The 21,986-nt window shown below is 43.6% G+C and overlaps 1 protein-coding gene and 1 long non-coding RNA gene across 5 annotated transcripts in view; one reads left to right on the forward strand and one right to left on the reverse strand.

Moving 5' to 3' along the window:
- Positions 1 to 1,899: 1,899 nt before the first annotated feature.
- LOC113016349 (transmembrane protein 163a) overlaps positions 1,900 to 21,986 on the forward strand; it is a 43,639-nt gene continuing 23,552 nt past the window's right edge. The window contains exons 1-2 of the mRNA XM_026159119.2: positions 1,900 to 2,233; positions 6,663 to 6,782. Coding sequence (XP_026014904.1) covers positions 2,020 to 2,233; positions 6,663 to 6,782 — 334 coding nt within the window. The 5' untranslated portion in view covers positions 1,900 to 2,019. The remainder of the gene's footprint in view (positions 2,234 to 6,662; positions 6,783 to 21,986) is intronic.
- Positions 13,514 to 21,202, reverse strand: LOC145424453 (uncharacterized). 4 transcript variants are annotated; one of them, XR_013905531.1, is made up of 4 exons: positions 21,059 to 21,202; positions 20,708 to 20,984; positions 19,840 to 20,535; positions 13,514 to 13,804 (listed from the first exon to the last, which is right to left on the reverse strand). It is a non-coding gene; the product is annotated as an uncharacterized LOC145424453 (long non-coding RNA). The 4 variants fall into 4 exon arrangements; XR_013905532.1 differs by lacking the exon at positions 13,514 to 13,804 and adding an exon at positions 17,654 to 18,081; XR_013905533.1 differs by lacking the exons at positions 19,840 to 20,535; positions 20,708 to 20,984; positions 21,059 to 21,202 and adding exons at positions 14,023 to 14,253; positions 14,328 to 14,486.

Consider the following 21,986-nt stretch of genomic DNA (forward strand, 5'->3'; position numbering starts at 1 on the left):
ATTACTCTACATCCTCCACTAAAGGGAAGCAGAGACCAAGAGATAGAACTGAAAGCTCAGGCGTGTTGACTCTTCTGTCAACTTAAATAGGTTATATCGTTGATGTTAGTTAAGCAGATTAGACTGAGAGAAATATATAATAAAAATGGAAATATTAATAGATTTACAAATATTGTTAGGAATAGCATTTAGCTCACAGAATGCATAGTCTTGTTTTAGTAAAAAGTTAACAAAAATAAAAACAAATAGATAAAACTGTAATGTTCATCCAAACATGCTGCAGCGATTCTTTTTTTCTTTCAAAATAAAAGTCCAACAACTTTACTATAATAAGTCTTTTATGTTGTACATGTGCTAAACTCGCAATAGCCTATATGTTAAATAAGTTCAATAAAATAAAAGAAAGTATGACCAAACAAACATCTTGATAAGATCAAAACTAATCAAAAAGAAAAATAATTTCAATGAAAGTAAAATAACTATTTATTTAAGAGCCAGTGGTTGCTAAAGAAAAATGTCACCATGATTGTCACACATTCACAATGGCAAACAAGTACTTAGTGGTCAGATTACCCTGACGAGAATATGTATTTGATGATTATATTTCTACTTAAGTTAAATGTGAAATCCAATCTTACACAAACAGGCTAACTGACTACTTCTGACCCATACCTAAATATTTCTTACGTGTGAGTGGCCGAAAGAGCTCACACGGTGGGAACTGCTCTATAAACATATTGTATTACATATTTCTGCTTTTTCCTGAGCATGAACGCATTAGAGGCATTCCCGTTATCATTTTGAATATGAATATATAAATACGCACATTCTTTTCCCAGTTCTCGGTTACAAATAAAAAAACAATATGGAAAAGCAAGCTTGTGTTATTATTTTCTTTTCTATGTAGTGTACGTGACAGGTGTGTGACAGGGGCACCACTATCTGCACGCGCTCACATCCGTCAGCTCGTTGAATCCACATGGGACAGATGTTTTCCTCGCGAACGCGCAGTGCAGAGCGCGGCGGTAAGTGCACTTTTGAGCTGCAGCACGAGCACTGGTCTCGTGACCTCCACTAGACTAGTAATTAGAGTCCAGGTGCGGCTATCTGTCACAAAGTCGCGAATCGGAGCCTGATGTGAATATTCCGTCTCCTACGTCTCGTCCAGACTGTGCGCAACATCTTTCTGTCAAGTGTGTCAGCTCTGACACAAACCACTTCCGGCAAACACTTTCGAAATAAATCTCATCTCTTGTTTGGGAACTAACTTATAAGGCTGAATCAATTAGCAAATACCTACTGTTGCTCGGTTAAAACTACCTACCTAAACATGGCTTGTTAAATCATGTCAGCAAACTAAGGGGCTAAAGCTACATATTATTATTACACAGCCTATTGTAGCCAATGTATAGGAAAAAGGAAAAACAGTATTTAAGTGCTTCTAGGCGAGGGCGGGTTAACGTTAACCATTTCATCCCCCCAGTATAGGTCAGTTTATAACAATGTGTTATAGCGTAGGTTCAGTGGCTTTAATGCTTTAATCTGAAGTGCTACAGTAGCTAGCAACTGCTACTTATCATATTAAAAAAAGTGAAGTAAAAAGAAGTACAATATTACCCTCAGAGATGCTGTCGAAATAGTGAAAAGCACAGCCAGGAAATAAAAAAAAGGATGCTTCAAAAAGTAGCAAATCATTTGTGGAGCAGACTGTAGTCTAAAACAATAGCATGATGATAGTTAATTGATATCAAATAAAAGAGTATATGAAATATTCAACGTTACTGTCTATTTTTAAACCAAAAAAAAATTTTTTTTTCTCCAATACGGTTCAAAAAATGCTTTTGTTTTGAAATGTACAACTTCTAATTTCCGGTACGATTTCGCCTGATTGTATGTAACTTGGCGCAACTGGCTCGGCACCCTGTGAGAAGTCTCCCTCCCTCCTTGTCTGTCTCTGGGTCTCTGTCTGTTTGCAAGCCTGCGCTTCTCACCCAGGTGAGACATTTGTGGAGTGCCTCAATGGAACCGCGACCCCCCACCGAGAAGATGACAGAGCCCACACCGCCAGACTCCACCACTGTCCCGGACCCGGCTGTAGTTGTGGACCCCACGGCGGTAAACGGACGGTGCGAGCAGGCGGACTCTATACAGCAGCAGCCCAACACAGAAAATCACGCAGAGGGCTTTAAAATGGACCAAGAGATGAAGATAAATGACAGCATAGACGACAGAGGTAGGCGGCTTGAATTTTGTTTAAAGTTTCTCTGGATGCCCCGTGGCCAAGACACACACCGTGCGTAATGCCGTGTAGACCGGTGCTTGTTTTACTGTACACGCACTGGAAATACACTTTAATTCATTCAACTGTAGCCTGCTCAAAACATTTCCCTAAATTTTGCCCCCAGATGTTCCACACTGTCCGTGAATCATGTATGATTTCTGAGGGAAAAGGCTGCTTCATAACTGGACTGTGTGGTGACCAATATGCATGCTAAATTATTCACAGATCTGCGTAGTAATGCAGTGCAGAATGTGCAAACAGAGTGTGCAGACATCTTACGTGAAATAGTGGTGCCTGCAGATTCTGTAAATGAATCAGTGGAGGCTTGTCTTTGGGAAGGCTGATGACCACAGGCAGCATTTAAACAGTAGCAGGTGTTTCACAGCTTAAACCAGCACACTGTAGCTTTTCCTGTGCATTTTCTGACATTCACTTTCACCAGGTTTGTGAAGACGTTTTGCATCTCATTAATAGAGGCTTCATCACTTCTAAAACAACCAGCGGAGAGCCTCGGGTAACACCCCCTAGATATAGCTGTCCCCTTTGGAAGTGATCTCAAAGCTCTTTAACCTACTATAGGTCATGTGACGTGTCATGTGAGTCAACGTGTTATTAAAAAGGTGTGGGTCCGTACTCTCACTGGGGCCAACTAAGTGAGACACCATCACCCCATCATCATGTGAGCTACTGAGGCAAGGTGTGAGGGGGGGATTGAAATGCCTGGGAAGAAATCTCAAGACTGCATAAGCCACCACCTCTGTTCTACACTGCTCAGTCACAGCGGATGTAGATGGCCTCCTTTACTCCTCTCTCAAACATAAAATTCGAACATTGTCATCTTCGAAAGATCATTCTTTCTCTTTTAAGTGCAGGTGTACAACTGAGTCTTGTCCTGTTCACTCCAAGTTGGTGTTCAAGTGGTTGGTGGGAGTAAAAGAGTAGGTGCTGGTTTGTGTGAATGGCTTTCAGTGTTGAGGCTTCTGTCCTCCTCAGTGATCACAACACAGTCCAGGAATGATAACTATTGGAGAATCCTTTAATATTAGGGTTTTTTTATGTTATACATAAAATAAAATGTACATCACTTGACACGTATCTTAATTTTAAGACTCATATACAGTGGGGCAAAAAAGTATTTAGTCAGCCACCGATTGTGCAAGTTCCCCCACTTAAAATGATGACAGAGGTCAGTAATTTGCACCAGAGGTACACTTCAACTGTGAGAGACAGAATGTGAAAAAAAAATCCATGAATCCACATGGTAGGATTTGTAAAGAATTTATTCGTAAATTAGGGTGGAAAATAAGTATTTGGTCACCTCAAACAAGGAAAATCTCTGGCTCTCACAGACCTGTAACGTCTTCTGTAAGAAGCTTTTCTGTCCCCCACTCGTTACCTGTATGAATGGCACCTGTTTGAACGCATCATCTGTATAAAAGACACCTGTCCACAGCCTCAAACAGTCAGACTCCAAACTCCGCCATGGCCAAGACCAAAGAGCTTTCGAAGGACACCAGGAAAAGTATTGTAGACCTGCACCAGACTGGGAAGAGTGAATCTACAATAGGCAAGCAGCTTGGTGTGAAAAAATCAACTGTGGGAGCAATCATCAGAAAATGGAAGACATACAAGACCACTGATAATCTCCCTCGATCTGGGGCTCCACGCAAGATCTCATCCCGTGGGGTCAAAATGATCATGAGAACGGTGAGCAAAGATCCCAGAACCACACGGGGGGACCTGGTGAATGACCTGCAGAGAGCCGGGACCAAAGTAACAAAGGTCACCATCAGTAACACACTACAACGGCAGGGAATCAAATCCCGCAGTGCCAGACGTGTTCCGCTGCTGAAGCCAGTGCATGTCCAGGCACATCTGAAGTTTGCCAGAGAGCACATGGATGATACAGCAGAGGATTGGGAGAATGTCATGTGGTCAGATGAAACCAAAGTAGAACTTTTTGGTATAAACTCAACTCGTCGTGTTTGGAGGAAGAAGAATACTGAGTTGCGTCCCAAGAACACCATACCTACTGTGAAGCATGGGGGTGGAAACATCATGCTATGGGGCTGTTTTTCTGCCAAGGGGACAGGACGACTGATCCGTGTTAAGGACAGAATGAATGGGGCCATGTATCGTGAGATTTTGAGCCAAAACCTCCTTCCATCAGTGAGAACTTTGAAGATGAAACGAGGCTGGGTCTTCCAACATGACAATGATCCAAAACACACCGCCCGGGCAACAAAGGAGTGGCTCCGTAAGAAGCATTTGAAAGTCCTGGAGTGGCCTAGCCAGTCTCCAGACCTCAACCCCATAGAAAATCTGTGGCGGGAGTTGAAAGTCCGTGTTGCTCGGCGACAGCCCCAAAACATCACTGCTCTCGAGAAGATCTGCATGGAGGAATGGGCCAAAATACCAGCTACTGTGTGTGCAAACCTGGTAAAGACCTATAGTAAACGTTTGACCTCTGTTATTGCCAACAAAGGTTATGTTACAAAGTATTGAGTTGTATTTTTGTTATTGACCAAATACTTATTTTCCACCCTGATTTACCAATAAATTCTTTACAAATCCTACCATGTGGATTCATGGATTTTTTTTTCACATTCTGTCTCTCACAGTTGAAGTGTACCTCTGGTGCAAATTACTGACCTCTGTCATCATTTTAAGTGGGGGAACTTGCACAATCGGTGGCTGACTAAATACTTTTTTTGCCCCACTGTACAGGAGAGCATAGAAGTCTGGGTGTGTGCCATCACTTCAAGTGAAGAACAACTTTTTCCTTCACAAGAGTGTGAAACAAAAACAAAACATATTTACAGATAGACATAGTTTGTAACTGTATGCATCCAGAGAGAGGACATTCGAGTAACAACACCATCAGTAGCAGATGAGGGCATAAATAGCATTAGTACATGTTACTTTGCAAATTAAGCCACTCTAATGGTGGATAGCAGCGATATCTGGCCTTATAGATCCCGCATAGTAGAGCCATTTTCCCCAGGGGTTTATACATTTCTCATACTCTAAATTCACTAAAAAAAGTAATCTTTTCCATCTTATAAATCTCTAGTGTTACATTAATCCAGCTGTTTAAGGTTGGTGGATCCTGTGTTAGCCATCTTTTGGTCAGTGCCTTTTCACTTTCAGCCAGCAGGACACCAAGTAAGTATTTATCTGTACCCTTTATGTCTGAGGTTATGTATCTAATATTTGTTTTAAAAACAAAACAAAATTCAAACTTGGTTGTTTAGATGGATAGATTGTATTAGCCTGCGAACACTGATCAGTGATCACATGATACACATCATCATGAGTTTATCAGTCAGTTTCATATCATCATCATCATCAGTTTATCAGCAAGGCTTTGTAGCATCTATCAACTCGGTGCTTTACTTTTCCAGCCTCTAACATGGCTGTTTACAATACTGTCTGCAATAATACAGAGAAAATCAACAAGCAGGTGATCTCCTCTGGGAACGCCTTTGGTGAAAGTGGGAAGGAAAAACTCCCTTTATTAGGCTCCAGGCTCAGATTAGATTTTCCACCATATTTCGATTCAGTCTTGAAAAAAGCTCCACTGCACATCACCTGTTTCATACCAAACAGCAGACACACACAGTCAAAGTGTTCACAAGATAAGTTCATAAGATGATGACAAAAACAAAAGTTGCTTTGTCAGTATATAATTTAAGTGGTGGCGCAATCATGAGCACTGCTGAATCCCAGCAAGAAGGGTCTGAGTTCAATCCCCCATCTGCCTGGGACCTGTCTGTGGGAGTCCTCTCTGGATCCTCTTCTCTTTAGGTAAATTGGTGTAAGTGTTAGCCCTGTGATAGACAGTCCTGTTATGCTTATGTTCAGTTTTATGTTTTTATGATTGGACTCTACAAGTGTAGCTTTGCATTGAGTTAAATTCAAAATAGTCCAGATTAATCTTATACTGGACCTTAATTCAGTCAGTCTCAAACAAGCCGTTTTCGCTCCTTCTCGTTAAAGTTTATTCTTCCTTTAAACTAAATTATTTCTGAATAATTGCAGCGTTTTTTTGAGTCGCAGGTAGTTTATACCCAGGAGTCTCTCTCTCGGTGACATCCAAGAGTACAAAAATCAGTTTGAAACAGAGCGCTCAGAGCAGTGTGATTACTTGCACACACCTCATTTGTTTTAAAACTAACACGAGCAGCTGTCATTGTAAGATAAGATAACCTTTATTAGTCCCACGCGTGGGAAATATGTAACAGTAACACAGTATATACACTGTTACACTGAGTAACAGTGTATATGTGGCACAACATTTCGAAATGGATTAAAGTTCCACTTTAAAAGCAACTCCAAACCCTGTTTGAATACTGTGGGTCACTGTGCCCACTGTCTGCAGGTCTCCTGGAGAGCAGTATGCGTCTGAAGCCTCACGAAGCACAGAGTTACCGCAAGAAGGCTCTGTGGGTGTCCTGGGCGTCCATCGTGGTCACCATCATCCTGGCCATTGCTGCGTTCAGTGAGTAACACATTCCCGTCTTTTCCTTTGATGCCACATTTCTTGTGCGTGCGAAAGATCTAAAGATGAGTCAAAAGAGAGCTTGCTGTTTGGTTTGTCAGTCGAAGGACAGCATTGCTAATTACTGCAACACCCTGCTGGTAAATGTGACACCCAACAGATTAAACATTTGTTCTCAAAATCAAAGGCAACATGTAGAAAAAGCACTTTAGCATGCTAACTCGTGCCAGGATCCTGTTTCGTTCAAACTTTAGCCTTCCACGGCTCTTGTTTCTCCCGGTTACAAAAGCAACGTGGAGCATTTTTGCCGTCAGCACCTTTGTGAAGTCGACCTTCACGCTTGCTGCATTTATTGAAGTTTTGCTTCTTTTGAGGCAGAACATATTTAATCACCCAACACTTTGTGCTAAACCTTTGGGTTTCTCTTTTCATTTATCCCGAGTGTGTCAAGGACGAGACTGCTGGCTGGATAAATAACTCCTCCTGTGTCTCTTTTTGTTTGTCCGGGATCTTATTTGTTGTAGTAGTGAGACACTTTATCTTTCAATAGGAAAAACTGTATTTAAAGCCCGCTTTAGAAAGCTGTTTAGATTTGACAGACTGCGCCTGTGTGTGCCAGAATATGATGTTTGCTTCAAGTGTTTGATTGACATTTTTTATTGGACAGATCTGTCACCTGATGTTCAGTTTACTCCTCCCCCTCTGCAGTAAATGCATTTTGGTGCTTAACTTAAGTAAAGAAACAAGCTTTTTGCATCTGTGATCCTTATCACCTCCACACTGGTTTGTATGTAGAGATATGAGTTTCCTGTAATACTGATGAGGGTGAGGATAACAGCCTCCTTCACCTTGTTTTTCAGGGTTCTTGTGTTCATTAAGCTTTTTCTTCACTGAATATTTTTCTTGTATTGTCTTCATTAGACATGTTTGTCACATTTCTGCAGTCCTGCTGTGGGACTTTTCTCATATTGCCTGCTCTCACGCATAAATAAACATGGCGCCACCCTCAAATCAGCTGCAGAAATGAGCACAGGAAGACACGAACGAGGCCGGCGTAGCAGACGGATTCCTGCGACCAGTGATCTGACAACGAGAATCACGACACACAAACAGAAGAAAACGCTGTGGTTTGGTGATGTGCTGGTATTTGAGATTACAGAGTAACATTAAATATCTTGATTTTTTTTTTTAATTTTTTTATTTTAATGATGATGATGATGATCCTCTGGGTACTCCGGCATCCTCCCGCAGTCCAAGCTTGTTCGGATAATTGGTGATTCTTGGTGGTTGGGTACGAGGATGGGAGTATGAATATTTGTTTGCCTCTCTAATTATCTGTGGCAGTATGCACTGCAACAATGATTCTTCACCCTCAATAAGCATGACACAATACATAAAATCAAAGGTTTATTTATTCAGAAAATGTGCTCGGTATAAACTGAATGTAAACCAGTACGTTTCATTTGATCAGATTCCAATAAATGTAACATTTTACATTCTACTCATGTGATAAAAATACATGGAAAATGTAATGAAATTACTTAACATTAGTAGAGTGTAGGGGTGTTCCCGGTGATCAATTTATTGGGCATTTACACAAGAGAAACAAACATTAGACTACTCGTCTACCAGTAACATATTCCATGTTAACTTTTTACACTAAGTTTCCCAACATGACATTTTTCAGTAACACAATGATGTAACACATTACGCTGTTAAAATCAGTAATTATATTCCTTCACAAGTTCTTCTGTCATCTGCTTGATGGGTGGATAGAAAAAAGAATTAAAAGCACAAAAAATATAAAATTGAATATAAAAGTTTTTTGAAGTGCATTTTCTAAACATCAAGATGCCAGTGGACTCCTGTTGGGCTTCATGACAGCCTCTTTAATCAAAAGGTGATGGCACGGGGCCTCTGTCTGTCTTTTATATAGTCTGTGAGCAGACTTCACTATGCTGGTGTTGCTGTGGGTTTGATATATTCCTCTCTGAACGAGGCATAGTCATTGCAGATTTAAGGATGTAGTCTCCAAAACAATGAGTCTTGTAGTTTAACATAATAAATTGGATTTCACAACCACACCTCGATACACACCCCTATATATGACCCCCCGCCCCACTCCACTCTCCGGCTCTACAAACTGTTCTCTTTTTTGTGCCCCACCCTCCCTCCATTTTTCAGTTCATTCACTTCTCATTAGTACACGGGGCTCTGCCCAGGAGCCGCCGCCAGTCCCCTCTGAGGCCTTCCATAAACTGCAGCTTCAATTCATTCTCAATCCATCTTCCATTATCTACTAGAAATGCTATCAAACCTGAAATGAGGATGTGGTTCCTGCTGGTGAATTACAAATTATATCACTGGTCAGAGAGCTCTCTCGTTCACTTAACTTGAAATTGATTAATTTAAGTTGTGAGTTTTACAGTTTCGTTTGTTATTTGTGAAGTTATGAAAACGCTAAATCAGTGATTTCAGATAGCGGTTGACAGTGTTGGTCAAGTTACTTGAAAAAAGTAATTAGTTACTAATTACTGATTACTTCTCCAAGGAAGTAATCCTGTTATTTTACTGATTACTTATTCTCAAAAGTAATTAGTTACTTTATTGCTTAGTTACTTTTAAAAACTTTTGAAAACACGATACACAACCTGAACAAAGCAACAGACCTTTCAGCCCAATTTAATTTTTTCTGCTTAATCCGTCATATAAAATTGAATTAAATGAAAAAGTCTCGTTTTAAAACTTGTTTTATTAGTTTTAATCTTTTAACTTTATGCACATTACATCAAGCAAAAAATAAATTATATGCAGCTGTCTTTGACTGGAAGAAATTTGTTTAACATTTAAACCTATTTTCTGCATATTCCAGCATATAAAATAAAATAAGTATGTGTGTTTACGCTCACTCTTTCAAATAGATGCAAGTAAAAGACAGAAAAAAAAATCAAAGACTCAGCAGGACTGAGTCCTGTCGCTCTTAAATCTATTGTCACCTGTTTAGCAGGAGTGGAGCAGGTGGAGGTTTGCCCGGTGGAGCAGCGGTCATGTCAGTGGGAGGATCCGGGGGTTTCTCTGTGAATTCCACATTCCTGTGGCAGTGTGCTTGGTACTTGCTCAGGTTTGAAGTTTAATTTTTTGCTGTAGAAAGAAGTTTTCTTCCAATGCAGAGTGTATAGTGTATACTGTTTTTGTCACTTTTCACGGAATCAAGCTCAGTAATGTCAGTACGTCCATGCTTTAAATGCTGCATGGTCGTACTCTCTCCCACACTGTTGATCTGCACACGTCTGCTGCAGCCACGGACATTGCACTCTCGTACGTCATTGTCATGAGACCCTCTCACAAACAAAAGTCACGGTTTAGTAACGCAGCGTGCTTACGGGAAAGGAACAGTAATCTAATTACTTTTTTTTGGAATAGTAATCCCTTACTTTACTCATTACTTGAAAAAAGTAATCGGATTACAGTAACACCCTACTGCCCATCTCTGGCGGTTGATTACCACATCTGTAGAGCAGCATGGATTCGATTCACTCTGGTCTTATTCGTGCTCTGCAGAGTCTGTTTGATCGGTACTGTAAAGAACATCTGTTAGGTAACGATCCACTGCTTCAGTTTTGTGACCACTCATTAAACACTAAGTAACCAGAGTACACTGAAATCAGCCACATTAAAACTACTGACAGGCAGACAAAAATGTTATTCATATTCAAATCCAATGCTCAGCCGAGAAGCCAGCAGTTCTGGCATTGTTACGTGCCACCAGCCAAACATTATTGAGGAGGAAGTATCTGTCTAACCCTGGGACCTTCCTCAGCAGGGTTTTGAAAGAGACAAAGACGCTGATCTGGTTTCCAAACTTACCAGGTCCCGAAGAACAAGCTCTGGTGCTAACGTGACTGATCACTGTATATTCTTAGCAGTGAGCTCAACTGCACACTTAAACATTTTAATGCACACAGACTGTGTGAGCATTGCACCCTTAATAAGCAAATTCCATCTTCTTTTACAGGGAGTGCAGAATTATTAGGCAAGTTGTATTTTTGAGGAATAATTTTATTATTGAACAACAACCATGTTCTCAATGAACCCAAAAAACTCATTAATATCAAAGCTGAATGTTCTTGGAAGTAGTTTTTAGTTTGTTTTTAGTTTTAGCTATTTTAGGGTGATATCTGTGTGTGCAGGTGACTATTACTGTGCATAATTATTAGGCAACTTAACAAAAAACAAATATATACCCATTCCAATTATTTATTTTTACCAGTGAAACCAATATAACATCTCCACATTCACAAATATACATTTCTGACATTCAAAAACAAAACAAAAACAAATCAGCGACCAATATAGCCACCTTTCTTTGCAAGGACACTCAAAAGCCTGCCATCCATGGATTCTGTCAGTGTTTTGATCTGTTCACCATCAACATTGCGTGCAGCAGCAACCACAGCCTCCCAGACACTGTTCAGAGAGGTGTACTGTTGTCCCTCCTTGTAAATCTCACATTTGATGATGAACCACAGGTTCTCAATGGGGTTCAGATCAGGTGAACAAGGAGGCCATGTCATTAGTTTTTCTTCTTTTATACCCTTTCTTGCCAGCCACGCTGTGGAGTACTTGGACGCGTGTGATGGAGCATTGTCCTGCATGAAAATCATGTTTTTCTTGAAGGATGCAGACTTCTTCCTGTACCACTGCTTGAAGAAGGTGTCTTCCAGAAACTGGCAGTAGGACTGGGAGTTGAGCTTGACTCCATCCTCAACCCGAAAAGGCCCCACAAGCTCATCTTTGATGATACCAGCCCAAACCAGTACTCCACCTCCACCTTGCTGGCGTCTGAGTCAGACTGGAGCTCTCTGCCCTTTACCAATCCAGCCACGGGCCCATCCATCTTGCCCATCAAGACTCACTCTCATTTCATCAGTCCATAAAACCTTAGAAAAACCAGTCTTGACGTTTCAGCTTGTGTGTCTTGTTCAGTGGTGGTCGTCTTTCAGCCTTTCTTACCTTGGCCATGTCTCTGAGTATTGCACACCTTGTGCTTTTGGGCACTCCAGTGATGTTGCAGCTCTGAAATATGGCCAAACTGGTGGCAAGTGGCATCTTGGCAGCTGCACGCTTGACTTTTCTCAGTTCATGGGCAGTTATTTTGCGCCTTGGTTTTTCCACACGCTTCTTGCGACCCTGTTGACTATTTTGAATGAAACGCTTGATTGTTCGATGATCACGCTTCAGAAGCTTTGCAATTTTGAGACTGCTGCATCCCTCTCCAAGATATCTCACTATTTTTGACTTTTCTGAGCCTGGCAAGTCCTTCTTTTGACCCATTTTGCCAAAGGAAAGGACGTTGCCTAATAATTATGCACACCTGATATATGTGTTGATGTCATTAGACCACACCCCTTCTCATTACAGAGATGCACATCACCTAATATGCTTAATTGGTAGTAGGCTTTCGAGCCTATACAGCTTGGAGTAAGACAACATGCATGAAGAGGATGATGTGGACAAAATACTCATTTGCCTAATAATTCTGCACTCCCTGTATGTTTGGCCACATGTTTACATTCCCTGGAAAGATCTGTTTTTATAAAGGAGCTTCCTGCATAGGGCAGCATACCTAAACCACACCAAAGAAAACACTGTTAAAAGGAAGAGGCTAAAGGACTTGTGATGCACAAAACACACAGAGAGAAGGCGTGGAAAAACCCCAACTAAACCCCAACAGCAGGGTTGCTTACTCAGGTCACCAGCCATATATCTGCAGGTTTCAATCAGATTGGTTAAATTGTTTCTGGAACAGGTGAAAAACTGATGAATGGACAGAAAGTGGTTCTTTAAATTATTAGTATTAGGTTAGACAAAGTCACAGTTTAGTTGGTTAAGAGATTTAACTAAATTCTGTCTGAAAGTTCGGATTATTACAAACATTAAGAGGTTAAAAAAGACCCAAAAGAACAGTAGTTGTACGTCAGTGCGAAGGGCTTCATTAGGATTCAAACCCTGAGGTCCAACAGTGTTTCACAGACTTATCAGAGCTCTGCGAGGAGTCAGTCCACTCCTCACCACCTGCTGCTGTTCTCTGTGAGCTCTACATGATGACAGAATGAAACAGTCTCTGGGTAACATAGATGCTGTAAAACATTAGCATTACTCAAACATGGAAAAGACCAAGTGCGTGTGACCTTTATTGTAGGCAGGCAGGTGCGGCTTTTTAGTTTACAGAAAAGAACATCTCAGTGGGGAAAATGTCACGGGACAGTTCTCAGCTTAAAAGCTTTACTACACTGAGTGAAGGAAAGGTTAACGTTAGACTGGGTTCATAGCAGTTTGGCACCTGGCTGTAGTTACAAATTCACAGTGGCAAAAAATATCAATTGGTTTGGTTGAACTGGTGTTGTGAGGATTGGCTGAAGAGTTCCCTCAATTTGCTAGAGCCAGAAGTCAATAGAACATCAGATTAGAGCCTGCATGAGTTCAACGAGTGGACACGTGTCAACATCAGCTGCTGGGAGGAGACTGTGTGTATGAGGACTCCAGGGATTGAAAATCATTACTGAAGATGAATATTAATGTGGCGAGACGAGGATGGGATATAAAGTAAATACTCTTCAGTTTTAAAGAACGACAACGCCACCCTGGGAATTTCACCCAGAGAATACTGGAAATGACACTAAATCACCAAAAAGGCACTTAGGTTCGTTATACTCAATCCAGAGATGAGGTTCAATGATCAACAAATTCACAATTTATTAATAATTATTTAAAACACCATATAAAAGCACAATCATAAATATTCAAATACAAATATGCTTAAAAAGGTATTCAGAGCTGAGGCTTACCAGTGGAGGGGCAGGGATGCCACACACAAACTAAAGAAAGAAAACACACCCAAAACACAAGTGCAACAGACTATCACACACACTCACACTAATAAACTAGACAAGGCAGGTGTGTACACTCAAGGGATCCCACCACCAAGGCACCCTAGTCTCCTCCACGTCGGCACTCCGCATCTGAATAAAAGAAACAAAGAAAATGTTAATATATTACAACAAACTAATGTGTAGCACCGGGGGATAACCCAACTGCAGGACCACACTGGTGATCCACAGCTAGAAAAAGGGCCTCCCACCAGTGGTGTAACAAAAATCCAAACTACAAATCACAAGCAATAAAACAACATACAATCTGAATAAAACTCTAAAATCTGGAGCAAACGGAATCGCCGTACTGCTCCAACTTGCCGTCCACACGACGATAAGTTAACAGTCAATCAATATGCACGCCAGCTGACTCCGATAACCGGCATGCATATGGCCGTTGTCCACGCCGACGTCCACTGTAAAAGCTGACAGCAGCAGGGAAGAATTCTCACAACGGGAACAGACGGTAAAAGCACAGCAAGGCAAAACAGCAGCACTTCAGTTCGCGTAGCTTGGCGCAAAACTAAGGTCCACACTTCCTGCGAAACATAATAAATAATTACTATAAAAGAACAATAGAAGGCAGAGAGCGTAACAAAAGTTGATTACGTACCAAGTAAGCCGGGTCACAGAACGTAAGCAGAATAGCTCAGAGGAGGCTTCTATAGCTACGACCAGCCGCGATGGAGGCTTCAGAAGAATAACCCACAAACGATCTCTACCACACCGAGGAAGTCAGGTGACCAAAAAGGAGATCACAGGCAAGCGATCCAGAGACACTCAAATGGCCACTATTTATACCAGCGCCCCCTAATGGGCCAGGCTGAAAGTGGGTTGGACTGAGGGATAACATTCATCCTGCCACATTCTACCCCTCCTTCTTGCATCGTCGCCCCGACGATGAATTACAAAAACACCCAGATTAGTCCCAAGGCCTAAAAAATGCAGAGACAGCATGTACCCTAGGCTCAGAAATAGAGTTAGCAGCCCCTTGTGCCACCTCCCCTGTTGGTCTTGGGAGATGATGGATGTTTGAATGCTGGCCAGCTGTGGGCCGGGTTGTTTTTCGCACCACCACATTTCTTGTATCAGAACTCGTAGAGGGAGCAGGAAGAGAGCTAGATGGAACTGGTGCTACACTCGGAGTAACTGTACAAGTGGCTGGAACATCGGAAGTTCGGTCTTCTGGTGGAAGCAACAACTCAGGGCTACTTGGAATCACTGCCACTGGGCTGTAAGATAGTGAAACATTTACTTGAGGAGCTCCTATGCTCAGGAATAACAGGTCACTGTCACGTGATGAGTCATGTCCTGGTTCTGGAGAGGATATTTCTGGGCCATGTGAGCTACTGCTTGGAGCAGGCCCTTCTGATGGTGTAGCTGCCGTTACCACAGCCTTCAACAAGGTACGATGAACATGCTTCACACTGCTGGGATCATCTGCAGGTGCAATGGTATATACTGCCCCACCTCCTTTAGGTGCCTTCAGGATTCTATATACCACGGGTTTCCATCGATCTTGGATTTTACACCTCCCTCTTCCACTCAAATCGCGCAGGAACACCAACTGGCCGTCGTTCAATGGTGCCTCTTTCACCTTTTTGTCATGGTGCCTCTTTCTGCGGTCGGCAGCCAATTGCAATCGTTCCTTGGCTCCTTCGTGTACAACCTGTAGCCGGGCTTGATGCTCCTGAATCCACTCGTGCACATCTCCACTGATGGGGTCCGGTACTCTGCCCAACAGAAAGTCCACTGGCAACCTGGGTTCTTGCCCAAACATCAATAAGAATGGGGTTTCCCCAGTAGCCTGATGGGGAGTGGTATTATAACAGTAGAGTAACTGGGGCAAACATACATTCCAGTCTCTTTTTCTGGATACTGGCAGGGTCCGCAACAAATTGTGCAAAGTCCTATTAAAACGTTCACACTGACCATTTCCAGCCGGATGATAAGGAGTAGTGTGGGACTTCTCGATACCATAAAACCTGCAGAGCTGCTGGATCAGGGAGCTTTCAAAGTTACGACCCTGATCAGAATGGATACGCGCTGGTACACCAAACTTCGAAAACCACTCAGTCACGAGAACCTGGGCCACTGTAGCCGCACATTGGTCACGAGTGGGGACAGCCAATGTATACTTGCTGAAAACATCAGTCATCACCAAAACGTTCTCCAGCCCATTCCGGGAAGGTTCGAGCAAGGTGTAATCAATGGCCAAGATTTCATTTGGTCGAGAAGCCAACAAATGTCCCATGAAACTTTGAGCTGCTGGTTGGGTGTCTTTTGCAACTTGGCAACGTTCGCATCTCTGACACCAACGAGCTACCTCAGCAGACATACCTGGCCAGTAGCACCGTGAGCGGAGAAGCGCTAGGGTCCTTTCCACACCTTGATGGCCATGCTCCTGATGAACATGAGTCAACACCTGCTCAATTAGTGCACTAGGCAGCAAAAGCTGAAGTACCACCTCGGCACCGTCAGGGCGATGAACCTGACGATACAGAACTCCTTCCCTTTCAATCAGACGATCCCATTGTCGTAGCAGCACCAGAGCAAGTGGAGCAAGCTGCTGCCGCTCCTCAAAGCTGGGTCGCTGCTTCCGTCTCCAGAACACCAAGATCTCTTTTATCACTGGGTCGACCTGTTGGAGGGTATGAAGATCAGGAGTAGTGAGATGGGGCAAAACTGTAATGGCAGCTTGTGATACCTCAGCTGGTCCCAGCCGCAAGGCTTGTTGAAGAGGTCCAGGCAAGGCTGTACCAGGAACCATGGCTTTAATCTCCTGAGGATCAGGTGGATGCTGGCGAGATAAAGCGTCTGCATTCTTATTACTCCTTCCTGACCTGTACTTTAAGTCAAAGTCAAACGAAGCGAGCTGAGCTGCCCAGCGCTGTTCAGTAGCCCCAAGTTTAGCAGAAGACAAGTGACTAAGAGGATTGTTGTCGGTGTAAACAATACACTTGTGGCCCAACAAGTACTCTCTAAATTTCTCAGTCATGGCCCACTTAAGTGCCAAAAACTCCAGCTTCATGGAGCTATAATTTAGCATATTGCGCTCAGGGGGCCTCAAACCCCGACTGGCATAGGCTATTGGCCTCACTTTACCTCCCTGCTCCTGGGAAAGCACTGCCCCTAGGCCGGCATGGCTGGCATCCACTTCTAAAATAAAAGGCAAAGAGAAATCTGCATAAGCGAGCACTGGTGCTGTTGTCAGTTTAGTCTTTAATGCCTCAAAACTTTGAGCACACTCTGCAGTCCAGTTCTCCACGACACCATGCTCTGACCTCTTCTTTGATTTTCTGCCTCCCCACTCTGCCACCAGTCTATGCAGAGGTGCCGCCAACTTGGCAAAACCCTCTACAAAACGGCGATAATAGCTGGCAAACCCAAGAAAGGAGCGTAGTTCCGAGACAGTCTTAGGAGGCTGCCAGTTAGCCACCACTTCCACCTTGCTAGGGTCCGTAGAGACACCTTGATCGGAGATGACATGGCCTAGGTAGCGAACCTCCTGCTGGAAAAAGGCACATTTGGCAAGCTTGGCTTTTAAACCTTCCTGCTGAAGCCGACCTAGCACCACATCCAGCCGCTCAAGATGTTGCTGTACTGTTGATGAAAAGATTACAATGTCATCAAGATAGAGAAGCAGAGACTGGCACTGTTGATCACCGAAAAGGCGTTGCATTAGTCTCTGGAAGGTGCTAGGGGCATTACAGAGCCCAAATGGCATTCGGTTCCACTCAAATAGGCCGAAAGGAGTACAGAAGGCAGTCTTGGGCCTATCCTCTTCCGTAACTGGGACCTGATTATAGCCACTTGCTAAATCCATGGTGGAAAACCAACGGGCACCAGTCAGCGCATCTAAGGATTCTTCAATGCGCGGCAGGGGGAATGCATCTTTCCTCGTCTTGTTGTTCAGTTGCCGATAATCAACACACATGCGCGGGCTGCCATCCTTCTTCTTAACGAGCACAATGGGAGAAGCATAGGGGCTGCTACTCTCTCTAATCACCTCGGCCCCTAACAACTGGTTAATATGCTCTTTCACAACCTCGTACTCTGAAGGGGGGATGCGCCTATAACGCTGCCGCACGGGGATATCGTCTAAGACTGGAATGTCATGGGAGATCAAGTTAGTGCAACCCAAATCAGTGTCATGAGCAGAAAAGACAGAGCTGTATTTCTTAAGGAGAGACCTCACCTGTCCCTGTTCCTCTGCTGACAGTTTAGACAAATCAATCCCTTCCATCTGATCCTGCACAGTAGGAGTGGCGGTGTGAGATGCCATTGTGGCTACGTTAGGGAGTACTTCTGTCACACCAGCGGGCAAACTGACCACATGAACATCTTCCAGGGTCCCTATAACGGTCCTAGGGTAAAGCAAGACCGCCGAAGTCCCTACATTAACAACTGGTATGTATGCAGTACCTCGAACCACTCGAACCAATGCAGGGGACGCTAAAAGTCCAGCCGGCAAGTTAACATCAGTAGGTTCAAATAACACAGTGGCACCTGAATATTGCTCAGAACAGGTGGCGGCCACTACTTTCATTACACCACCCGGAATGCAACATGCTCGCTTACCCCTCACTCTCACATGGCCAGACAAATCCAGTGGGGCTCTTATACTAACGTCATGGCACTCTTGCAGTGCCTGCACAAGGGGTTTAGGGACCTCTGTGGCAAAGCCCAAACTAAACAATGCTTCACCGTGTTGCCCAAAAAGCTCGTGGTAACACTTCCGAATGACATTCATCCCCAATACACCCGGAACCGTGGAAGGTCCTGCACCTGGAGGATCTTTAACGATCAGCACGCCACACTGTGGAAGGAACTTGTCACAGAGCTCTACACTTAGCTCGATGTAGCCAAGGTAAGGGATGGACAACCCATTAGCCGCTTTAAGCTGCAACCAATGACAAGCTTGGAGACGCTCTTGACCCCAGGACTCAAAATGCTGGCGGAAAAAACTTTCAGTAATGGTAGAGACCATGGACCCTGTATCAACCAAACAAGGTACTTTTATACCGCCCATGTCCACATCTATATGAGGACAGGATGAAATTAATTTCGAGACTGCCTCTGGACCATTAGAAACAACCCTTGAGCCAATAGACACCCCACCCGAACTGTGGCTCGGCAATACGGAGGGTGCTAGTTTTCCGAAGCCGTATTTAAAGGAGAGTGCCTGCGATTATGCAGAGGGGCCTGCGAAGGAGGCCGGGAACGAGGAACGCGTTCCCCATCACACTCCCGAGCAAAATGTCCAGGTTGCTGACAACGACGGCATATAATGGAGTCGCCCCGTCCTGAGCGAGGCATTCGATGGGGGCCCTGCAATCGAGCAATGCTCTGAGTGAGCTGATTAAGTTGCTCCTGCTGGCGCTTTAACAATTCCTTCATCTCGCTCATCTCAGACAAATGGGTAGACTGAGCTATTCCTGAGGGACCGCTATGGACCCCATACTGAATGCCATAAACAGAAGGGACAGAACTGCTTCTATGCCTAACGCCACTAGGCAACCCTTCACGTTCCCACCTAATAGCTTCCCCTCTAATCTCCAGCAATGTCAGTGTTGGCTGCCTCCTTACTAGCTGCTTTAACTCCCGCCGCAAGGTACTATCTAAGACCTGTTCAACAAATTGATCTCTTAATAAAACGTCAGCATTGGGCATGCCATTGGGGGCACTCGATTTAACTTTTTCCATAAGACCCAAGAGAGCGAGGGAAAACTCTTGCAGCGTCTCACTTTCCTGCTGTTTTCTAGAGAAGAAAGCTTCCTGCAATGCTACATAGGAGTCTGAACAGCCATACAGTTCTTGCAATATAGTGATTATCCTAGCAGGATCAGTCCTCTCTGCACTAGAGCGATATTTGATCTCCTCACGTGCTTCCCCTTCTAGGTGGTCAAACAGGAAAAATGCTTTATCAGCCAAAGACAAATGACGTGCTCTAGCACAACCTTCTATTTCCTCCAACCATTCATTCAACCCTATACCTGATTTTCCTCTAAACATAGGGCACTTTCTGTCACGGGGCACAAAAACTAGTCTCTCTGCTACAGAGACACCAGCCGTTGGGGGGTTAACAGATGATGCAGTTGAAGTAGAAGGTGTAGCACTAGTACCTGACCCAACAGCCCTCTCCTGACGCAGCCTCTCATTGTCTGCTTTCAGCTGCGCGATCAAGTCCCTGAGTTCCTGTAACTCTTCCTCCATCTCTGTAACACAGCTGTGAAATCCCACACCAAAGTAGCTGCTGCTTTGCCTTTATTCTGTACAAAATAATATAAAAAAACAATTTACGTTACACCAAACAAAAAAAGAAGAACACACGTCTCTGTTTTAAAGAGTATATCCTGTCGACAACAACGCCAAGTTTGTGGCGAGACGAGGATGGGATATAAAGTAAATACTCTTCAGTTTTAAAGAACGACAACGCCACCCTGGGAATTTCACCCAGAGAATACTGGAAATGACACTAAATCACCAAAAAGGCACTTAGGTTCGTTATACTCAATCCAGAGACGAGGTTCAATGATCAACAAATTCACAATTTATTAATAATTATTTAAAACACCATATAAAAGCACAATCATAAATATTCAAATACAAATATGCTTAAAAAGGTATTCAGAGCTGAGGCTTACCAGTGGAGGGGCAGGGATGCCACACACAAACTAAAGAAAGAAAACACACCCAAAACACAAGTGCAACAGACTATCACACACACTCACACTAATAAACTAGACAAGGCAGGTGTGTACACTCAAGGGATCCCACCACCAAGGCACCCTAGTCTCCTCCACGTCGGCACTCCGCATCTGAATAAAAGAAACAAAGAAAATGTTAATATATTACAACAAACTAATGTGTAGCACCGGGGGATAACCCAACTGCAGGACCACACTGGTGATCCACAGCTAGAAAAAGGGCCTCCCACCAGTGGTGTAACAAAAATCCAAACTACAAATCACAAGCAATAAAACAACATACAATCTGAATAAAACTCTAAAATCTGGAGCAAACGGAATCGCCGTACTGCTCCAACTTGCCGTCCACACGACGATAAGTTAACAGTCAATCAATATGCACGCCAGCTGACTCCGATAACCGGCATGCATATGGCCGTTGTCCACGCCGACGTCCACTGTAAAAGCTGACAGCAGCAGGGAAGAATTCTCACAACGGGAACAGACGGTAAAAGCACAGCAAGGCAAAACAGCAGCACTTCAGTTCGCGTAGCTTGGCGCAAAACTAAGGTCCACACTTCCTGCGAAACATAATAAATAATTACTATAAAAGAACAATAGAAGGCAGAGAGCGTAACAAAAGTTGATTACGTACCAAGTAAGCCGGGTCACAGAACGTAAGCAGAATAGCTCAGAGGAGGCTTCTATAGCTACGACCAGCCGCGATGGAGGCTTCAGAAGAATAACCCGCAAACGATCTCTACCACACCGAGGAAGTCAGGTGACCAAAAAGGAGATCACAGGCAAGCGATCCAGAGACACTCAAATGGCCACTATTTATACCAGCGCCCCCTAATGGGCCAGGCTGAAAGTGGGTTGGACTGAGGGATAACATTCATCCTGCCACATTAACATAAAGAGAACTGCTCACAACCGGCTAACACAAAATAAAAAAGTCCAATGAAGTGTGAAGTAACAGATGACAGCGGTGCAAATTCTTTCTTTTGATGTGATTTAGCGCATTATATAAAATACAAAAGTGAGAGTTTATTTGAAAGTGAACTGCATGTTTGTCAGGGTTTGCTTTTAGATCTCCAGCTCATGTTTTATTATCAAGAAGAAACTTGTAACTGAGCCACTTGCTGCTGCTTTAATGACAAGGCCTATGCATTGGTACACACGGGACAATCAGACGAGCGCCATCACTGCACCAACTAGAAAAAACAACTTGACAGTGAAGCGTTTCATTGATATGCATAAAGAGCTCGGATAGCGTTTTATCCTTTCTTCCCCTGCTCGTCTTGTTAGATGTGACAAGAAGTAAGGAAGAGGGAGAGTAGAGTAGCACTGTGCGTACATGTGTGTGTATGTGTGTGATAGCCTGACGTGCTTGCAGGTCCGTCCCGGCTGACACCCACCCAGCTTTCTTGGGAGCCAATTAGTCATCGCTGGGCTCGGCTTTGACGACCGCAGAACCGCAGCAGATTCATTTATACACAACTTGTTCTCTCTGCGGCTAATGAAGGTGCCAGAAAGAGAGGAAGGGAGGACAGAGAGGAGAAGGGAAGAGGAGCAGACGATAT

This window comes from Astatotilapia calliptera, chromosome 23 (assembly GCF_964374335.1).
Source record: "Astatotilapia calliptera chromosome 23, fAstCal68.1, whole genome shotgun sequence".
Lineage (NCBI taxonomy): Eukaryota > Metazoa > Chordata > Actinopteri > Cichliformes > Cichlidae > Astatotilapia > Astatotilapia calliptera.